We start from the raw sequence: 24,257 nt of genomic DNA, 5'->3' as shown, positions 1-24,257 counted from the left end.
ATTAGTACAGTTTTGTTATTTGGGTTTTTTTATTCTGAAATTTTAAAAAATACTATAAGTAACAAAGAAGTATAGTGTACAAGGAATTAACCAATGCACTATTTAAAATAAACAGCAGAATTTAAATACATATATATAAGTGAAGAATTATATGTTTAAGCTTATTTTTCTGTACTAAAAAATATAGATTAAAAGATCGATATCTGTTAAAAAATCTTCTATATGTATATATGCTAATAAGTATATGATTTTACCAAATTAATTGGATCAAGACTTATCAAATTTGGTTTCATAGGGAGGGGACCTAGGTAAAAATGCCAATATGCAAGGTGAAGATAACGAACAGTGATGAATCTCATAACTCCTACAAGCAATGCAAAATAGATGGTTGAGCAAACACGGACCCCTGGACACGCCAGAGGTGGGATCAGGTGCCTAGGAGGAATAGGTATCCCCTGTTGACCGGTCACACCCGCGGTGAGCCCCATATCCTGATCAGGTAAACGGAGTTATCCGCAGTCAAAATCAGTGTACCAAGAACGGCTTAACAATCGGTATGAAGCACATCAGACAGCATTTGACCCAATGATAGGTTGTGTTGACGAAGTAGATCGTTATAACGACCATAGAATTTGCGAAATGCTGACTTCGATCGAGACTGTTGAAACTCCTGTACCATCAACTTGTTTGTCAGTAGCTTACTTCGATTTAAAAACTGGCCATACGCAGACCAAGCTATTGCATATCGAATCAGTTGAGAGATATAAACACTATATGCAGGTGATAATGGAATATTGCTACATAAATATGGGAAGTTGACAATGGAGAAGCTGAATTTGCTGATTTAGGTTTCAAGCTGATTTGTCATACAGTTGAGTTGTCAGATTGCCGTTAATGTCTACTTTCAATAAAATATTTTAGTACGAAGCAGAAGTGGACGACTCTGTGGTGTCCTTTATTTCGAGCTCACAGGAATATATTTCACAATTTCACCCTAATTCTCAAATGTGACATTCACAAGACCCGAAAACCGCATTTCATATCATTCAGTGAAAAGATATTTTGGAAAATTATAATTCTGACATGTGTTTTAGATTCGTTTAGGATATGCTGTGGATTCTGATGAAAATACAAGTATTGTACAAGATTCAGAAATGAAAATATGCGAATGATACAAAACATCAGATTCCACGGTTACATGAACAATTTAAAGACCCATCTCATGACCGTACGGTCAGTGAAAATGTAGGCGGAGCCTAATCTAAACAGATGTTATTTACCTGGAGTGGCCAGGGTCTACCAAGGTGTTAATTGCTATATCCCATGGCACTCAAAGAAATACACAGAGATAGTAGAAATCTACCTGTCCATGCTTTTTTATAGTTTTGATATACACAGGACCTGTCTCAGGGACCTCTGCAGAGTTTCTGTGGTCATAGTGTTTGAATAATGGTTGTATTCCTAAGGGTAGCTGACACACATTCTACACCCACCCCTCTTTCTCTCTCTCTCTCTCTGTCATTGACTCAATGAATAATTTCTGTTATAAATATAGAGGTATCATAAATTGATGACATAAATTATTTCAATAGGCTACAAGTTTTAAAACTTATTGTGCAAATTATTGTTTGATTTCTGATTGTGTAATTTATAATACATGTACAGGTATATAGAGGGGGGAAAATTACAATTATATTGAAATTGCATTGTTCAGGGGCCTTTCTAAAAACAATTGAATTACAAGAAAATAGCAGTTGTGGACAGGTCATTGCTATCAAAACTCAGGTATACTGGGCTTCCTCAAGATCTAAAGAATGCCTGTAGATACTGGCTGTTATTGTTATCAAAACACCTCTCTGGGGTAGTCCCAGACCACAGTGTCTGCAGATGTCACTCCACCTGAGATCTATTGTTAAATATTTGATTGGCAGGCAGCTTACAATTTGGGGGTGTCAACTTAAAATTGGGTCTTTAAGGTAAAGTAATCAAAATTACAGATATTTTTATTTGTCATATGTAGTAATTCTGAAAGTCTACGTCTATGCATGATTATGATGAAAAGCAAAGTAAATGTAAAATCCACAGTGTTTTGTTATTCTGCACATTTCTATGAAACCTAACCCGCTCACACCGAATCCCTGAGCAAGATTATGTGGCCCTATTGGTACATGGTAGCTCAATTTAGAGCTAAAAGTAGGTCAAATAGTTTACTGGACTTTTTCGCAGTATGGATATACATGCATATTAAAGGCACTTAAAGGTTGTCATCATTGTCCTACCGGGGGCATGGTGTACCGTTTGCGGTACACTTGTTGTAAACGTGGTATACAGATTACAACTTTATGTTGGTCACATCTGCCGTGAACCCTATATCTTAATCAGGTAAACGGGGTTATCCGTAGTCAAATTTAGTTTTCTAAAAACGGCATAATAATCCGTTTGAAACACGTCAGACAGCATTGGTTCCAATAACTGATTGCATTGGCAAACTAGATTGTTATAACCATACAAGTTGCGAAATACTGAGTTTAAACGAGATTGTTGAAATCTCTGCACCACCAACTTGTTTGTCAGTAGCCTGACTCGATTTAAAAACTGGTCATACGCAGAACAAGCTCTTGCGTACATATGATACAGATTGTAACTTTACACATATATGATATACAGATTGTAATTCTACACAAACATGATATACAGATTCTACCTTTACACACATATGATGTACATATTGTAACTTAACACACACATGATGTACATACATGTATTATAACTTAACTTACACCTCTATGCAGATCATAATTTTACACAAACATGGTACTAATATACAGATAACAGTTTATGTATTCATCATGTATAAATTGTAATATATATATATAATATTACAACGTAACGTGCACATAACCACATGACTTACCAGTACATACGGTTAAAGAAGGGGACGTTTTCATAAATAATTAAGCTAGATGTATAGAATATAATCTGTATATATCTACCCGTATGTGTGATTTACAGAACATTATCCCAGTCTACTTACACATACACATGATTTACAGAACATTGTTCAAGTTTTCTTACCCAAACACACGATTTACAGAACATTATTCAAGTCTTCGTACCCAAACACACGATTTACAGAACATTATTCAAGTCTTCTTACCCAAACACACGATTTATAGAACATTATTCAAGTCTTCTTACCCAAACACACGATTTACAGAACATTATTCAAAGTCTTCTTACCCAAACACACGATTTACAGAACATTATCCACAGCCTACTTACCCATACACACGATTCACAGCTACACAAGGAGAACTTTGACAGCATGGTCGAGGCATGATTCTTGGTTCACGCTCATCATCCTCTCCATAATAATTCAAGACAGCGTGTGTACGATCAGGATGAATAATGGGTACCTGTGGGATCATCATATAAAGTAAAAGTTAGGATGTTATGTCAGCTTAGGCATAGGGAAATCAATACGCATCATTTGCATTGAGAAAGGTAGCAATACTATATATCTGCACGTATACAGAGAAAAACAAAAGCTATATACATCATAGACAACCCAATCAACTGTAGTATAGATACCCACGATAGATATGCATGTGCATCTAGTGTAAATACTTAGACTTGATACACAACGTTTAGTGTATAAACTCAGATGAATATAACACATATACCTCTATCTAAATATAGAATATATATTCAATTGAATATAACATAGATACCACAACTAGCTATACCATGAATACCTTAATTATATATTAGCATAAATACCCTACTTAATTATAGCATATAGTATAAATTATCTAAATGAATATAACATTACAGCTAGATAAAGTATATGTACCCCGATTAAAGATAACATAGATATCCCAATCTGATACAGCACAGCAACTAGATGTAGCACAGCTAACCCAATTGAATCAGTATAGATACAACAACTAGCTATACCATAGATACCTCTGTTAAATATAGTATGGATACCCTGATTAATTATAACATAGATACACCATCATATGTATATATACACGTAGGACAGATGCTTCAAATGAATATAGCATCCTAGCTAGATAAACCATAGGTGCCCCAATTGCATATACATGATCTAACATAGATATCTCAACTGAATAGAGCATAACTATTCTAATAAACATTGCAAAGATACCCTAATTAAATATAGTATAGATACCGAGGTCAAGTGTAGCACACATACCATGAAAATTCAATATAGTGCATATACCTAAACTACATATGACATGGATCCCCCAAAAATATAGCATAGGCAACCCATTCAGACCCAATATGAATACCCAAAAAAAGTTCATGTCATTTAACTAAGGACTGCAATACATGAACCTTAGACTTAATAGTCTAGGTTAAAATAAAACTGTTTTAAAACAGATTTGTTTTTAAATATCGAAACAAACTATTTCATTTTAAAAGTTTTATTGCTAAAACTGTGCTAATGCATAGGCCTAACAGATATGAAATATTTGTAACTTTGACCTTTAACTTCAGTATTAAGAGTTGACCTTGTATTCTATATGGAACTTAGCCGAATTTTAATTCAACAGGGGATACAATCTGGTCTATAGGTATTTTTTTTTAGTTTTATACCTTAATGCAATGATATGGATGAAAGGTGAAGATAACGAACAGTGATCAATCTCATAACTCCTATAAAGGTGAAGATAACGAACAGTGATCAATCTCATAACTCCTAAAAAGGTGAAGATAACGAACAGTGATCAATCTCATAACTCCTAAAAAGGTGAAGATAACGAACAGTGATCAATCTCATAACTCCTATAAAGGTGAAGATAACGAACAGTGATCAATCTCATAACTTCTATAAAGGCGAAGATAACGAACAGTGATCAATCTCATAACTCCTATAAAGGTGAAGATAACGAACAGTGATCAATCTCATAACTCCTATAAAGGTGAATATAACGAACTGTGATCAATCTCCTAAATCCCATAAGGAATACAAAAAGAGAGTTGAGCGAACACGGACTCCTGAATATACAGAGGTGGGATCAAGTGCCTAAGAGGAGTAAGCATCCCTTGTCGACCGGTCACACCCGTCATGGACCCTATATCTTGATCAGGTAAACGGAGTTGTCCGTAGTCGAAATCGGGGTGCCAAGAGCGGCCTAACAATCGGTATGAAACAAGTCAGACAGCATTTGGCCCAACGGTAGGTAGTATTGACAACCTAGATCGTTATAACAATCATATAGTGATATGGATATAGCAACACAATACCCTAAACAATGCCATAAATCTATAAGCTGAATTCGATAAACATGTACTTTTACATGCCCAAAGCTCTCTCTTTCTCTACCCCATGTGTGTGGTGACGTGCTACCCTTGGTTTCAATATATAAATAAAATCGCGTCGTCATGCTTCGGTGCAATTTGAACAACTATAGTCCTTTTCCTCCTGAGTCGACAAGAAACAGAAAACGTCGAGCGATGTGCCAACATACATTTGTGCACGTTGACGCTGACTTTTTAGCGTCCAGTTTAATTTGGCTTATATATGTTCTGCTTGAGTTTACGTAGTAAGGTATATCATGGATATCCCAATCAAATATTGCAGTGACATAAAGCACCTCAAGTAAATATAACATAAATATCCAACTACATATAGCATAGATGCGTGTATCCTACTAAATATAGCACAGTTACTCCTATTAAATATAAAACAGATACCAAATTGAATATATCATTAGCATGTATTCCGAGTGAAGATGGCATAGATACACCAACTGAATATAGTGTAGACAATCCAATAAAAAGTATATACAAGTAGCCTATATAAACCTCTCCACCATAATATTATATGCGTGAATCAAATATGTAAATAGATATGGTATAGATGACGCAAATCAACCCAATGAAATACACATAGACAGCCAATAAATACACATGAACATCCAATGAAATACACATAAACAACCAATGAAACACACATTCAAAATCCAATGAAATACGCATAGACATCCAATAAATACACATGAACATCCAATGAAATACACATAAACAACCAATGAAACACACATTGAAAATCCAATGAAATACGCATAGACATCCAATGAAATACACATAGACAACCAATTACACATCACACAGATAACCGAATCAAATATGATATACCTCAAAATGAAGGTAGTATAGATACCGTCATTGAATATAGTATAGAACCTCCGTTATATATAGTATGAATACTTAGAATGCTTGCAAACCTTAGATAAAAATTCATATGCAGTATGAATACGTCAATTAGATGTAATAAATATATAGTTCAAAGAAATACGATATCATAAACTCACGATATATTATAATATGAATGCATAGCCTATGCTGGACACTCACAAAATATATACATGCATATCAAATATACGTACAACTCTCAAACTTTATATAGCATAGAATATATATAAAACCTCAAATACAGCAAAGATTATTTGAATAAACAGAACCTTAGATAGATGTAACATAGATACGAAGAATTGTGTATAATTATACATAGATATAGTATACATCTGCACTAGTATTAAAGAAAGCCAACAATATACCCCTGAGTCTTTTCTTGTTATAGTTAAAAAGAAGTTGATATAATAATTGTCTCGTGGTCGTCCAGTAAAAATGATGAAATCTACTCTCTCTGCAGGCTGAATAACCACGCTGTCAGCCTTGAAAGGTTCAATGGCATGTCCATCAAATGCAACGATGATGAGCATGTGCTGCAAATGACCAAGAACAAGTATCGCAAAATTAGAGAAAAAATGAGAAAGCTTGAGCAATAAAACCATACAATGAATGGACTAGATTGAATTATCTCTAGTCGAGATATGAAAACGAATGTTCATATTATAAGTACAATGCATACGCGCTTTATTCTAAAAAAAAAACAATTGTCGAATTAGGCAGAGAGAATTATACCGATGAAACGCAATCATCATGTCAAGAAAAGAAAAAGTTAAACTGACATTTGTCATTGATAGCATACATACGTCATCAATAGAAATTTCCAAAGGACTGCTAAATGCTGAATTGATAACTCGAAATCGATAGTATTTATTCTGAACGACTACAAATTTTTCTAGTGGTATCCAAGGTTTCTCTGGTGCGTTGACGTCGTTTAGAATATATTTCCTTCCTGCATGGTAAAATGTAAACATCGACACTTATCCCTGTACATATATATTCAATTGTTTATTCTAAATGAAATGTCAGAGAAAAAGTAATTAGAAAAAACTTAATAATTTGTATACCTCTTCCATTGACAAGACCAGTATTCAGTTGATAAATGATACCCGATTCATCAGGATGCCGCAGAAGTGGTTTACATTTGCCGTCGTACTCTTCTAAGCTAAAAGAAGAAAACATAAATATAATGGTGCAATGGACCGCATATATTATACTAGGTGGTAAATGCATGAAATAATTGTTTTCATGATGGGGATGATGTTGACATACATCTGAGTAAAACTGTTTATCCCAACCATGCTCTATTAGCTGTGGTAATACAAACCATAAACAGTCAACCAACAGGAAAATGTATAACCTCACCTATAAACACTTATTCTATATAGGAATAATATAGGAGCATTAAGAGGTACTGATCCTTTTTTACAGCTTGACTTCCGGTGGTAATTTGTGCGCATTGCACTGCACATGCTGTCATTGGCAATACGGTATGACGGCATAATCTACTAATACACACATTATCGACTCTTATAAAACCTGTATTTCTGATCGGCGATCACACTAGATATGATTCTCGTCAATGAAATGTGTGAATGGGTGACAATATATGCCGGGCAACAGCATATTCTGCAGCATAAGTCCATTATGCAAAAGTTAGTACTTACACACCAAAGTTTGAAACGTCAGCAACTAATTTCTCTAACATTCTGACTTTAAACCAATTAGTGACGATGGCTATAAACTCAGCGTGGACATCTGGTATCGTCTCGGACTGGAAATGCTAGACAGGAATACATAAATCATGGATTGAAAAATGAATAAAAATGCTCAGTTCTTACAGTTTTATATCAATGCAATATATCCCATGTACTCAAAGGGACTGGTTCACGATTTTTGATAAAAATATTTTTCATTTTTGATGCTACAAAGTTGACAGCCAAAATTTTGACCTTCTGAATGCAAGAATGAATGCAATATTTTAGCCTTAAATATGTGTTATGTAAACAAAGACTCGAGTCTTTTTTTATGTAAACAAACAAACAAGTGAAATATTGATTTCGTAATATAATGCATCTTAATTTTGCATAGTCTCAAATTTTAACTTTTAGATGACACATTTTACCCCAAAAATGCTTGAAATGTTAAAGATATAATAAACTTAGATCGATATCTATTTTTTTTTGGGGGGGGGGGGATTTCGTAAACAATAGCATACCGCAATCTTTTTTTAGAAAACAAAGAATAAACTCTCTAAAATGAACTTCTGTGATGATGTATAACCTTGATTTTCATGTGAAATCGTTAAAACACATTAGACAGTAGATTTTGATCATTAAAAGTGAAAAACAAAATTTTGGGTGAAATCGTGAATCAGTCCCTTTAACATTACATGCGGGGATTAGGTCCGTTGGTTTAGAATGCTATATAACGAGATATTATGCCTTTTATGAAATGAAACGCAGATTACAGATTAATACCATTTTCTCTCAGATTGTAGTGCTTTATCTAGTGTAAGAAAAGAATACCTACACAGAAAATATTGTACGAGACCAAACATATGATTTTTTGAAAATGACTTGAAGCTTTAAAATATGTGCATGTTTGTTTAAAAGATACATGTTTATGAATTAGTCTGTTTTCCTTACATGAAAAACGTCAAATTTTGTACATCTATTTGTTTATTTACATACCTATATACATGTAGATTCCTCTGATGTTACTTGCATTGATACGTGACATTACTGTATTGTACCTTTTATATCACTTTTATTGTGGTTTGTGCGAAATAAAATGAATGAATGAAAGATAAAATAATTTTTACAATTCGCGGTCTAATCCTCGGTAGTACGATCAAAGCCCCTGCTATCCCATCAGAGCGCATAGTGCCTATATGTCCATGATACCAATGGGTTCCTGATGGCGAGGCAAGGAATCTGTATTGAAAAATAAATTGCTAGAGGGAAAGAAATGGCATATGGAATATATTTAAAAAGATCTGAGTAGCCATTAAACTTCCAATCGTATAGACAGGTGTCAGAGAGTGATCCAGAACGTTTTCAAAAGAGAGGCGCGACCTATTTTTTTTCAGTTTGGGGGAGCGTTGAAAAAACCAAAAATGTCATAGTAGGATTATTTAGTACATGTATTGTTGAGATTACCTGTGCATGTATTACTAGAATTACTTGTACATGCATTGTTGGTATTACTTGTACATTTATGGTTAGGATTACTTGTTCATGTATCACTGGGATTACTTGTACATGTATTACTGGGATTACTTGTTCATGTATCACTGGGATTATTTGTACATGTATCACTAGAATAACTGGTACATGTATTATTGGGATTACTTGTTCATGTATTAGAGAGGTTAAGCAACTGACCGTGTACGTCTACGTGTGCTCATTATACAACGGTTTTGTGCAAAATGTGAATTTTGTAACAATCTAGAAGATTTATTACGCACGAATGTTAACCTGAACTGATCATTGTCATAGAAATATTTGATGAAAAATTATTGTGAAATTACCCTTGTAGACCGGTGTCTACATCACAGATCATATCATTTAAGAAAAAAGAACAGCCTGTTAAGTCTATATTCATGGATAAATTGATATATGTGACAGTTAAATCAAAATGCAAATTGATATATTTAAATGAAATTTATTCCATGTTGTTTGAAAGTCACCGGGGGGGGGGGGGGTGTCGCCCCGTCCCCCGACAAGCTATAATAATTTATTTTATTGTTTATCATTTAAACATATAATTATATATAAATATCATTATACTTTAAACAGAAATGAATACCGACAGGAAAAAACAGATCCGAATTAAACCTGAGGATGATCTACGGCTTTTAAGGGAAGTTGTCGGGAGTAATCCCCCGAGAAACAAAAACAAACGGGTTGAAATAGCTGAAACTCTGTCAACATCGACTTTTATTCTGGACAGTAGACGAGTGAGAGAACAAAGACATCTCCTCATTGAGCAACATAAACGAGAAACTAAGGAAATCTTAAAAGGTCTCTCTCTCTCTCTCTCTCTCTCTCTCTCTCTCTCTCTCTCTCTCTCTCTCTCCGATACACCGCTTATATTTTAATATTATTGTCTTATTTTCCCCATGCCTAAAATATTTCAGAATACCGTACACTAATATGTCCCATACATTTTCAATACACTTACGTTCCTGTATAATATTTTTTTAAGGTCTGGTGACGATGAAGATGTTTCGGAGAAACAATCCTGCTGGACGATGTCATAGAATTAAAAAATGAAGATGATAGAGAGAAGAAAGAAGAAAAAGAAATGAAGGACATCTCAGAAATTTTAGGGAAAGAAATCAGGAAAAGGGCGGTTGAATGCATAACACCAAAGAAAAGTATGAAAATATTATTATGGCATTGTATTACAAGGCTCATGTGATTTGTTTTTGGGGAAATGCATTGATTTGTCGTGTAAACAAATTCTTTCATTTTACAGCCATATATATCTTTTGTTTGTTTGTTTAATTTTTCAGACGACGAATGCGATTTGCCAGTAAGCAAGAAGAAGAATTCGCAGACGTATCTTGTGGACTATTCAAAAGAAAAATCAGAAAATGAGATATCTCTGATAAAATCAGAAATGGAAGTAAGAAAAGAAGAATTCAAGTTGGAGAAGGCAAAGTTTGAAATGGAGCGAGAGGGGCGGATTTAGAAAATGGAAATAGAAAAGCAAGAGAAACTTGCTTTCATTGATTTACTTAAAATATTAAAGAAAGATAACTAATCATAAAAACTGTTCAGAAGTGTAAAATTTTATTCCAGATATTTGTTTAATTTATCTGAATAAACTAAACCATTAAAGTCAGTCTTGTTCATATATGTGCCCACGTTACAATACACATTCTATACATTTGTACACAGATATTCCTGTAGTGATGGGGGAGACATATCAAAGAAAGCGCCAGTTTCGCTCCCGTACAAAATAGTGTGACAATTAGTAAGGATTGAAGCTACCCTATAGTACTTTCCAACAGGTTGTAGATAGAGCTTTTGATTTTTCTTGTAATCTAGAAAAGAAAAGAGAGTTAAAATTTTGCCAAAAGTCCATTCCACGCAAACTCTCACTGCGGACATCCTTTTTTAAAATCGCAGTTGATTTACAATAATAACACCTCGAAATGGGGAGATTATGTAATGCGATAAAGGGTACGCAGGGTCGCCGTAGACAGAGTAGACATCATTGTTTGGTTTTGTCATATGTTGATACATCTGGTATTCAACGTTGCTTTCCCTTAACATACTGGCATCATGGTCGTCAAACGGCCAAATAGATGCAATCACACCATCAGCTGTCGTTATGCACTGAAATTTTAAACCGTGGACTCTTTTGTGACCATTAAACACCACCTACTGATGAGACTGAGGTCTGCATATCGGTCTGACAGTTCCGTCAATGAACCTCCAGCAATTGGACAGAGGCGCTCCACATCTATTCACGACTGCTGCCATTTCATCCAGTTTTGCATGAGACAATCAAGGCTGATTTAGGTTTTCGAGGAGATGTTCATGTCTTGTATCTATGCAACCAAGGACTGAGTTGAAAATATATGACAATTCAGCAGTTGATCTTCCAAATACATGGGGAAGATCATCTAATCGATTCGGGTATGCCAATATTCGGATTAGAATACACAAACCTTCTATTCCTGAACATACAGTCCTGTTTTACATACAATTTTGATTGGAATATGCAGTGCTATTCGTAATCCTAGCAAATCCTAGCAAATCATCTTTTTGAAACCGGAATAATAGGCGAAATTTATCGTCATTCAATTCATCCAGGTTTAATCGGTGATAAATCCATGCCTATTTTTCATTGCTCATGCAAGACAAAAATGAAACATAATTATCGTCTGCCAGAGCTGCAAGCAACATGGTATTTTGCGCCATTTTATTTCTTTGATCTCAACGCAGTAAACCCTCTTTTGATTCGTTTATTTGCATATTTTTATCCAATCAATTTATTTGTAATTAATGGTTTTACACGTACGTGTACACGTACTGTTTGTTAAACGTAACATTACGTTGGATGCGTGTACTTGTAGACATATTTCTGTTTGTAAACATACGCGTTGACGTACACGGTCAGTTACTTAACCCCTCTATTACTGGGATTACTGGTACATGTATTACTGGCATTACTTGTACATGTATTACTGGCATTACTTGTACATGTATCACTAGAATTGCTGGTACATGTATTATTGGGATTTCTTGTACATGTATCACTGGGATTACATGTACATGTATTACTGGGATTACTTGTACATTTATTACTGGGATTACCTGTACATGTATCACTGGGATTACTTGTACATGCAAGGTGAAGATAACGAACAGTGATCAATCTCATAACTCCTACAAGCAATACAAAATAGATAGTTGGGCAAACACAGACCCCTGGACACACCAGACGTGGGATCAGGTGCCTAGGAGGAGTAAGCATCCCCTGTTGACCGGTCACACCCGCCGTGAGCCCCATATCATGTATCACTAGGATTACTTGTACATGTATTGTTGGGATTACTCGGTACATTTATTACTAGAATTGCTTTTACATGTATAACTGGGATTACTGAATATTAGGGGAATGAGTGTATAGAATAAAGACGGGAATACTGAGTATTAATGGGATTACTGAATGTTTCTGAAATGGCGTATATGTAGTGTTAACAGGATTATCAAACATCAGTGGGATGACTGAATAATAGTGAGATTACATCATATTTGTAGAATGACTGAGTATTAGTGGGGTTGCAGAGCAACACCACAAATATTGACCTGTGTATAAACTTCATTGTTGCAGAGTACCAACGACAACCGTGAAAGGGAACCTACTTTATAAAAGTTGACTACATATGACTATGTTTGCCTGATCGGGACATGGAGTACACAGCGGGTATGACCGGTCGACAGAGAATGTTTACTCCTTCTAGACACTTGATCCCAACTCTGGTGTATTCAGGGGTCCGTGTTTTTCCAACTGTCTATTTGTATTGCTTATATGAGATTGATCACTGTTCGCTATCTTCACATTTCTTCAACAATATAAATGAATTTGACCCCAATCGCTTGAAGAAGGAATGGTAACAACCCAAATTGAAAGTTTTTGGTTTGATGCAGCCGGATTAGAACTAAAAACTATGAACTCCCGCCTTGCAAGAGCCTTATAAATTAGGCTTCCACCACCTTTATTTCAGACAATGACATAATTATCTAATATATCTAGACCAGGCTATACAAATGCTTGCGATTCATATGAGCAGAAACTTATACAAAATATATGTCACTGACAGCAGACATGTATTAAACATTCGGCTTTGCTCAGTTGTAGAATCTTGGATTTTTACTCAATTAAATGGTTTTCCACAGAAAATCACCGAATAAACTTTAATGGCTTACTGAAGAAGACTGAGGGCTTCGATATAGAGCAAGAGTACACTGCAATTTACCAGGTAATGCTATTTTCAATCTGAATGTACTAGTCTGTTAAAATCCGATTAACATGTACAACAAATTTCGGAGCATTTTTCAGCGTATTGCAGAATGACATCAATTTGGACCCACTCCTTAAAAATACTCTGGATGAGCCCCTAATATTACCGAATACCTATATTGAAATGTTTGCCCAGGTAAAATTGGGCATTGAGAAATCATAGACGCCCCATCCATCCATGGAGTCGCCCGCTGGATCATTCCATGCCAATGTATGGATAGTGCCTCAATCCTTAACTGATTACGGACAGATACGGATATCTGAAAATAAACAGTATTCCTTTTGTATTTTAGAGTTTTCGTAGGATCGTGATTTCTGTAGCAAATCTAGCTCCGCTTGCATCCCCTATAAGGAAATTTAAAGTAATTAGTGTATTCATATAATATACAAAATAACTGAAAATGAAAACTGGATCCTTCATATCTCATTCATATTAGTTCAGTTCAGTCTTGACGTTTGATTAGAACAAACTTTTCTATTACCACATATTGCAATTGATAATTCTAATATGTCGACGTTTTGTTAGTTATCAGCTTTTGTGGTTTAGTTGTAGTGTAAGTTTCCTTTTCTATTTAGTTTCCTTTTCTATTTAGTTTCCTTTCCTATGTAAATATTCTATCGTCCTGAGGAAAGGACAAGTTGTCCCGAAAATTTGAAAATTCACTGTTGTCACAATCTACTGTAAGATCCGACACTTGGATGCTGAGTGTTTTTGGGGTTTTCGTGCTTATATATATAAGCATGAAAACCCAACATCATCCTGCTTTCTTAAAGTGTTGGATCTAAAATGATACAAGGCCAGAAAAGAAAGTTATAAAAGCACTGAAAAGGCCACGACACTGTTGATTATACAAATCTTAAATTTTCGATGCAACCCACGTCTTTATCAAGAGACATATATTACATAAACAATTATCGCACACCTCGAAAAAACTACAAATAATGATATAAGGTTTGTATAATCAACAGTGTTGTGGCCTTTGGAGTTCTTAGATATATAAATGAATGAATGAATGAATATATATATATATATATATATATATATATATATATATATATATATATAAAGCACTGAAGAACCAACCACATTCAGTATCCAAAACTGTCGGATCTATATTAAATAGATACAATGGTCAGGGAAAATAACTATATAAAGCACTAGAATGACCAACGACATGAACAAATGGAATTGTCAAATTTTCGGGACAACCTGTCCCTTCGTCAGGACGTGAAAGGATTACATTATGGAGAACACACAAATATAATTAACAATAAGCACTAAAGCTACACTACAAAACTAGCTAAACACTTTTCCAGCGGATTACATGTTGCAGTATTTGTTATTAACTCAAAAAAAGAATAACAATCAGGGTGTCTGGTCACCGTGGTATCAGTCCAAAGTGTTTAGCTAGTTTTGTAGTGTAGCTTTAGTGCTTATTGTTAATTATATTTGTGTTTTCTCCATAATGTAATCCTTTCACGTCCTGACGAAGGGACAGGTTGTCCCGAAAATTTGACAATTCCAATTGTTCATGTCGTTGGTCATTCTAGTGCTTTATATATATATATATATATATATATATATATATATATATATATAAAGCACAAACAAACAATTATAACACCCAACCTTACGTTTACCCCTATTCCCCAACGTTGTGGCCGAGTGGACTTACGCACTAGTTTGACAATCTTGCTAGGCGGTGGGTGCCGTACGTCGCTGGTTCGACCCCGGGCTGGGGCGAAAATTTTCAGTACCTAGTTGTGATTATTTAGTGCTTTATATATATATATATATATATATATATATATATACATATATATATTTCAGATCATCGGTGGACTTTTCTGTATAAAGCTGTGTATTTTGTTACAACAGTATCGTGCCATAAGTTTAATAGAAATAAAGATATCAAATACCTCTTAGTAATTCGTTGTTTTACGCTCTTTCAGCCTTAAAACTAGACAGTTGCGTCTGAGTCAATACACCATGTTGGGATTCCCCTGACGCGCGTGGGGCTATTTATAGACGTCTAACACTGTGCAATTGATGCGTTATCCGGAACACCTCTGGCCTTTCACCGAATACACCGTGCTTTGGATGAAATGCCCGAGGTTTTCCGGATGATTTATATATGTACCACACTTTCTGAATAATATTCTTACTGTTTTCTTCTACATGCAGATGTTTTGAAGCATGTAATTAAGGGAAATTTGATAATTTTGTAAAGTAATTAATCTGCTTTAGAGTAATTATGTACAAAAATAATACATGAACATCGGGTCATACAGCTCTTTCAAAATGAAAGCAACGAAATGCAATCCGGTTTGCCCGAACGAAAGTACTTTCTGTTGCAGTGCTGATACCAACTTGTTCGGGATGTATTGGAGGAAGGCAAGGGTGATTAAGATTGACATGGACGACGGCAACGGCAAGGTTTACACTGTTGAGGATTGTGAGAATGGCAAAGTATATTTGTTGTCGAACGATCTAATTCTCTCAATCATTCTTTAATTCATGACCATTTATTACTTGTGATGTATACGTAATAAATTCCTGGAAGTATGCTGTAATGGAAAACATTCTATACGATTTTGCGTTGGAAAAATTTGTGTTTAATAATACGACAACAACACTGTATTGAAATAAGGGTTTTTGTTTGGTGCATGGATTTTGCACTGATATTTTTGTTAAACAACACACGGTTGTTACGGTCTGTATCGAAACAATGTCGTTTATAACAAACGGGCTTCAGCGTATCACTCCATCGCACTTTGAAACATTAGTATGTACCATCGGACTTTGTTGTGTCGACACAATCGCACTATGGCGTACTCATCTCACACCATTGCACTTTGGCGTATCAGACCATCGCACTTCGGCGCAGGAGTATGGGCCATCGCATTTTGGCTTTGGTGTGTCACATCACCCGGGTTGGCGCATGGCACATGGCGTAGACAATCGCACTTTGGAGTCCCATTGCCCTTTGGAGTCATATCTATCTATCTATCTATCTATCTATCTATCTATCTATATATATATATACATGTATATACATTGTATATAATGTACGATGTGAGCAGAGCAAATGATATGCTTTTGTCTACTTTATATTGATGGTCAACAAAGCAATATGTAAAACGAAACACCACTGTAAAAACATACAAAACTTTTTCTCAGTTGACGACAATAACACTGCTTTCCCACCCTGCTCCACAAAAATATCCAAAAAACCAAGATCCCCTATATTTTTATACTAATGACATTATAACAGTCTTCTCAAGTTTACGTACCAAAGTTTCGAAATACTGGTAAATATATGGATATCAAGTGAATTTTGACATTTATTTCTAAATTCATGCATTTTGGGAAAATTGCGAGTGGTTTTGACATTGGAAACCGTCCGTTAACATCAATATATCCCTATGTTATATTTCATTCAAACGAAGCCAATTTCACAGCATTCACTTACAAGTTGATCATCACTATATGACTATATCAGGACTTTACTCATCACTTGGTCCTATACACAACTATATCAGGTCCAGGACTTTACTCACCACTTGATCCTCATACACGACTATATCAGGTCCAGGAATCTGTCCATTGATAGCGTACACTAACTTATAACCCCCGTCTCCTGGGCTCACAGTGTCAATGAACTCTGTAAACAGAAGTGAACCATGGGTCTTTGTTATCCATTTAAGGTCGATCGCTACAGCAAATTTTATGTAAGGTTCTGGTAAAGCATCTAATATGGGGCATGATTTCATCATCGAAAGAATGATACAAGCTCGCAATTATCATAGATGGTTTTGCTGTGGTTTTCCGAGAATAATGAAGAAGACGCTTTGTTTGCAAGTAAGCCATTTTGGAGACGAAATTTATCAACAACCTACGGACAAAGAAGTTGATGATACAGGGGTTTCAACAATCTCGATTAAAGTCAACATTTCGCAAATTCTAGGGTCGTTATAACGATCTAGTTCGTCAATACAACCTATCATTGGGTCAAATGCTGTCTGACGTGTGTCATACTGATTGTTCGGCCGTTCTTGGCACAATGATTTTGACTACGGATAACTCCGTTTACCTGATCAGGATATAGGGCTCACAGCGGGTGTGACTGGTCGATAAGTGATGCTTACTCCTCCTACGCACATGCACCCATCCCTGGTGTGTCCAGGGGACCATGTTTGCTCAACTAAGTATTTTGTATTGCTTATAGGAGTTATGAGATTGATCACTGTTCGTTATCTTCGCCTTTCATCTGTCATTTTAATGCTTGATATGAACATTTGATAAAACAGGTCTAGAAAATTAAGAAAGGCGTTCTATTCTTTTTTATAGTAATATAGAGATTTATAAATCATTTCACAACAAAGTAATGTACTTTCAGATTAAAATGCTGTCTATTACTTTTGATGATTTTGAAACTTAAAAAAATATCGATCTATCATAACTATATCCAATTTACTTCAAAGTTATACGGTACCAATTTTGATGCACCATATACGCATTTCGACAATTAATGTCTCTTCAGTGATGCTCAAGCCGAAATTGTGGAAACTCGAAATAACAATAAACTTGTAAGAGCTAAAAGGAAAACCATAGTGCCAAAAAATTAGAGCCAAATTCGTCCAAGTTTAGAGCTATGCATCAGGGATATCATCCTTAATTTTGAAATGAATTTCTAAATTTTATCCCAGCAATTAAATATGCATCTTCAATGTTTATTGTTTTTTCCAATGGAAACACATTTTTGAGATTTTAGTCATGGATTTACAAATATCACAAAATAATGTTTCTGATAATCTTAAATATCATTGTTAATGATATCATAAGGTTTATCTGAATCTTGCAGGGATGTGTTATTAGAGCATACATAAAAAAAAAATAGTGAAATATATCATATGCAAAGAAGACTTTTTCAAATGTATGGTTATTTAAAAATGAAATACCGGTAGGGTAGTCAACATATTATAATTTATAATTAACGGTTCCTTATTTAAACTATGGTCTGTTTTGGACATACCACCACTATAACGAAAATTTCATATGAATACTTTAGAATTCGTAATTCATGCTGTTTTACATTATGATAAAAATCATAGCCATTATCAGATGAAAGGTGAAGATAACGAACAGTGATCAATCTCATAACTCCTATAAGCAATACAAAATAAAGAGTTGGACAAACACGGATCCCTGGACATACCAGAGGAGGGATTAGGTGCCTAGGAGGGGTAATCATTCCCTGTCGACCGGTCACACCCGTCGTGAACCTAATATCTTGATCATGTAAACAGAGCCATAGTCAAAATCAGTTACCAAGAACAGTCTTACAATCGGCATGAAACATGTCAGATATCATTTGACCCAATGATAGGTTGTATTGGCAAACTAGATCGCTATGGCGACCATAGAATTTGCAAAATCTGGTTTTAAACGAGACTGTTGAAACCGCTGCACCATCAACCACATTATCAGTAGCCTGCCTCGATTAAAAAACTGACCATACGTAGAACAATCTTGCATATCGAATCAGTAGAGGGATATAAACACCATATGCAGATGATAATGGAATATTGGTAGATAAATATGGGAAGTTGACGATGGGGAAACTGAAATCATCCCATTTGTCATAAAATTGAGTTGTTAGTTTGCCGTTAGCATCTACTTTGAATAAAATATCTAAGTATGAAGCAGAAGTTGAGGTCTCTGTGCTGTCTTTTATTTCGAGTTCACAGAGATATATGGAATCAAAATATGAATGAAATGTGAAGATAACGAACATTGATCAATCTCATACCTCCTATAAGCAATATAAAATAGATTGTTGGGCAAACACGGACCCCTAAAACATACCAGAGGTGGGATCAGGTGCCTAGGAGGAGAAAGCATCCCCTATCGACCGGTCACACCCGCCGCGAGCCCCATATATCCTGATCAGGTAAACAGAGTTATCCATAGTCAGAATCAGAAGTTATTATGAAAGTTATTATTGTTTATATATAAGACGTCGTCGATATATCTAAATGTCGAATTGAAGGCCACAGCAAGATACTTTTTCTTCTCACGTAGAAGTTTTTGAATAAGTTCTGCTTCGTATGAATATAAAAACAGGGTAGCTAACAAAGTAACACAGTTCTAAAGACCTCCAAGTACATGTAGTGTCAATGAAGAACTCCAGCATATTTTTTTTTTATTTCAACTAGTTTGCAAACCTAGTTCTTTAGATAACTTTGCCCAACATTGTGCCAATAATTTTGTTAAACGGATCACGATACCAGGTAAACCTTATTTCTAAATTCTTTTTTATTCTTATTTTTATTTCATTATAGTGAGTGCAAAAAGTGAGTTTACAGACGAGAGCCGTATATGCAGAGATCATTATGCTTAACAGTTTAAAGGTACTAGTACAGGTATGTATATCATTATGCACAGGAAATATCACTATGTACAGGTGAATTTATCATGTACACGTAATAGCATTAATGATATCATTTATAGCTGTCAATGATACATGTAGAACGGTGCAAAACTAAGAATATGTGATGAACGATGTTGATGAATTTTCAAATCTTTTTTATGATATTTCAAAAGTATTTTGCTAGTTCTGTCATATTTTGTTACACAATCGACGAGTACCCCTGAAGTTACACATATCTTTAGCACATTATAGATGACCATGCATGGATAAATTGGGAAATGCCGTCTAGTCATTAAGATATTGAATATAGAATAATCACATATAAAGTCGGTCCGAATAGGTTTTAAGAACTACATCTTTGAATTAGTAAACATACATTTGTAACCTTTATGTTTATAATCTGGATTTAAGTGGTGTGGTGTTTTTATTAGAAAGATTATGTATTGATTGATTGATTGTTTTGATGTTTTTCGCCACATTCACCATTTTTTCAGTTACATGTATATGGTGGTATGTTGGTTGAAGAGAAAACCCAGATACAATGTAAATAGGAATAGACCACCGACCTCCCGAAAGTAAACTGGGAAACTTTCTCACTTACCGGCGCGAGTGTGATTCGAACCCGCGCCGACCAGAGGTGAGAGGCCATGTGATTTTGAGCACGATGCTCTAACCACTCGGCCACGGAGTTTCCCAAATTAAATGTTATTCATAGCGGGTTACAAAACCCTAAAAACGCTTTCGATATATAGTTTATTGGTTTAAAACAGAATTATGCATAAATTAGTATTATTAAACTGGGCTTATTCGAAATGATTCCACGCAGAAGTACCCAGAAGTTGAAATCAAAAACATATTTATTCACAAACTTCTACGTGAGAAGAAAAAAATTCTTGCCATGGCGGATAAAGGAATTACGATTACGTGGGGTGCCACTTTATGAGACTGGGGGCCTCCTTAAGGCCTCAGTGGGTCCAGGGCGAAGCCCTGATGGGGCCGCAGAATGTCTTAAATTTGAAAATTTTAGGGGGTGGGTGGGGCGCCGGCTGCGACCCCCCCCCCTTAAATCCGCCTCTGGTCTCCAATGCTACATTTAGATCTATCGACGACGTATTATCTATTATCTATTGATAAAAATAATTTTCATTGATATGTCGATTTCATATCTCCCTGTAAACTCGAAATAAATGACACCACAGAGTCGTCCACTTCTATTTCATACTTAAATATTTTATTGGAAATTGATATTAACGGCAAACTAACAATTCAACTCTATAACAAACAAAAGAGATGTCATCTTCTCCATCGTCAACTTCCCATATTTATGTAGCAATATTCCATTATAACCTGCATATGGTGTTCATATCTCTCAACTGATTCGATGTGAAAGAGCTTGTTCTGGGTATGGATCAGTTTGTAAATCGAGGCAGGCTACTGACAAACAAGTTGATGGTACAGGAGTTTCAACAGTCTCGTTTAAAATTAGCATTGCGCAATTTTTATGGTCGTTGTTATAATCTACTTTGCCATTACAACCTATCATTGGATCAAATGCTGTCTGACTTGTTTCATACCGATTGTTAGGCTGTTATTGGAACATCGATAACTATGTTTACCTCATCAAGATATAGGGCTCACGGCGGGTGTGACCGAACGATAGGGGTTGCTTACTCCTTTTAGGCACCTAATTATACCTTTGGTATATCCAGGAGTCCGTGTGTGTTCAACTCTCTATTTTGTATTGCTTATAGGAGTTATGAGATTGATCACTGCTCGTTATATTCACCTTTCATAAGCAATAATCAGAAAAATGACCTGGATGTTAACGAATTGTTCACTCTCAAAATGGGTGTTTGAATTTTCCTTAATCTCAATTCTACTCGCTCGTGGCGCCATACATATAATGTACATTTGGAAAAAGGTATTTGCTCACTTATGATATAACATGATGTTAAAATGGAAATATTTACATTCGCTTTTTAATCCTTTAATATTAAGCATTAGAAAGTTTTAATAATAACAATAATGATTGGTTTTATATAGCGCTTTTTTCAGCGCATGCTGCTCAAAGTGCTTTACAATACATTATTATTACCCTGGCATACCTTATATCAATCTAGAACTTTATCAGCTTCCTGGGAAGCTTACAGTGCAAGCTGCCGTTACAGGCGCTAGAGCACTAACATTCTAACAATACATTTCACTCTATATACCCCTTATACACTTGGGTAGAGTGAGGAAATTCATGTAAAGTGCCTTTCCCAAGGACACAACGTCGGCCCTGCCGCGGCCAGGACCTTGCAGTCGAGAGTCTGACAGCCTTACCACTAGGCCAACGACGCTATGATATTTGCCTATAACTGTAAAGATTGAATCACTATGAACACTGTTGGGTATGTCGTCTGCATCTCGGTCAATAGGAACCGGTAATTTTGTCCGTAATAATAATAGTAAGGCTCGATGCCATACCACCGTCTGATAGATTATTATTACCACTTATCTAGGAGTGGTATGATAAAGACCCCTACCATCATTATTAGAGACAAAATTATTGGTGGCTGTGCTCGTTCGCAAATGTGCAGGATGAAAACAAAGCTTTGTTGCACATTGTCCTCCAAAACAACATAAATATATCTCATTACATGCCTAGAAAATCAAATATTGCCAAACAAACACAAGAAATTAACCCAAATGCGTTTTGTTTAAACAAATTTCCATTTAGTAATTGTACTTTCAAATCACCAAAGTGGCATCATAGCCGATTGGCACCTATAGTTATTATGAGTGTACCTACACTGTTTACAACTAGATTTTGAAAAGATATGAACTGTTTAACTTTGTGAACAATATGATGTTTATGAATCAATTCAATAATTGGATTATTAGTCTTTTTCCAGCATTACGCACTCTTCTCTTTTTACGATATAAAACCGTATGTGCTATTCCATGGCTGTTCCGTTAGTCGCTACCGACCCTAATAATTAGGAGGGAAATTTAAAATTTAGATAGGAAAATACACACATTAAAAGGTTTTGGAAATGTAGATGTAGGCAGTGAACTATTGTTTTTGAAAGATTTAGTCTCATAAAAAATAATCCATTCCTTACATACGATATCTAGTAGCCTATGTGTCATCTCATTGTTGTAAATGTACCATGTCACAATCGATATTGAGTTGAACCTCTCAAGGATAAAATTATGCTTCTTGAAAAAATGTTAACGTTCTCCAGCTACATGTACAAAATTCGTCTTGCTCCGGAGGTCAGGCCCACAATTTTACGTGTGTTCCGCTGACAAAAATCATTGAATCAAATTATTATTGACGATGTATACTCCAAAAGAGCTCAGTGGTGCATTCGATATTCATATCCTTAAATATGAATTTTATCAAGTTCGAAATAATGAAAATATGATAGCTTTCAAGGAGTGACTTACCTTCTTTGGAAATAGGAGTGAATTCATCTTCACAAGTCACTACACTCGGTGCACGTCGCTGAAGTATGTTGTCTTTCACAACCACTGGTTTATATTCAGGGTTTCTGATATCGGAATAGTTATATTGCATCATGGTGAATTTATAGTTGACGTTAAATTCAAAATGACACACATCATTTACGCAATTTTCAGATGGTCTCACCACCCTAGATAGAGATATTTTTGTAGACAGAAAATAGACAAGAACTGGCAGTAACCAAGTCATTATGCAATCTTTGGAACCGTTAAATGCAATCACCATGTTCGCTGTGGAACTAATAATCAATTTGCGGTCTGCGTGACGGACCCAATTTGTCATTTCATTCTGTCAATCAAATTTGGAGCATTGGGATTCAGTGTATACATGTAAATATCCTACCATCCAACGCCATATGCTAATCATTATGATTATTATTCGGTAAACGTATCAAACCTATCACATCTCAACAAAAATACTGCAACATAGACGTGTTAACAAACCCATTACCATACATCTCAACAAAAACTGCGAGATAGACGTATAACTGTTAACATTGTAAGTTTAATTAATTTAACTCCATACAATGCATCATAATATTTCCCCAC

General features: G+C 35.3%; 1 protein-coding gene across 1 annotated transcript in view; it reads right to left on the bottom strand.

Moving 5' to 3' along the window:
• The window catches only part of LOC125656390 (uncharacterized), a 32,354-nt gene extending 8,487 nt beyond the window's left edge, over positions 1-23,867 (bottom strand). Inside the window, exons 1-6 of the mRNA XM_056145765.1 lie at positions 23,634-23,867; positions 17,326-17,429; positions 13,879-14,024; positions 9,047-9,158; positions 6,675-6,758; positions 3,283-3,416 (exon numbers count right to left, since the gene is read on the bottom strand). Of these exons, the coding sequence (XP_056001740.1) occupies positions 3,283-3,416; positions 6,675-6,758; positions 9,047-9,158; positions 13,879-14,024; positions 17,326-17,429; positions 23,634-23,766 (713 nt within the window). The 5' untranslated portion in view covers positions 23,767-23,867. The remainder of the gene's footprint in view (positions 1-3,282; positions 3,417-6,674; positions 6,759-9,046; positions 9,159-13,878; positions 14,025-17,325; positions 17,430-23,633) is intronic.
• Between the last annotated feature and the right edge of the window lie 390 nt (positions 23,868-24,257).

Source organism: Ostrea edulis, chromosome 7 (genome assembly GCF_947568905.1).
Source record: "Ostrea edulis chromosome 7, xbOstEdul1.1, whole genome shotgun sequence".
Classification (NCBI taxonomy): Eukaryota; Metazoa; Mollusca; class Bivalvia; order Ostreida; family Ostreidae; genus Ostrea; species Ostrea edulis.
Note: the sequence above shows the minus strand (reverse complement) of the source record. Positions and strands in the feature narration are given on the sequence as shown.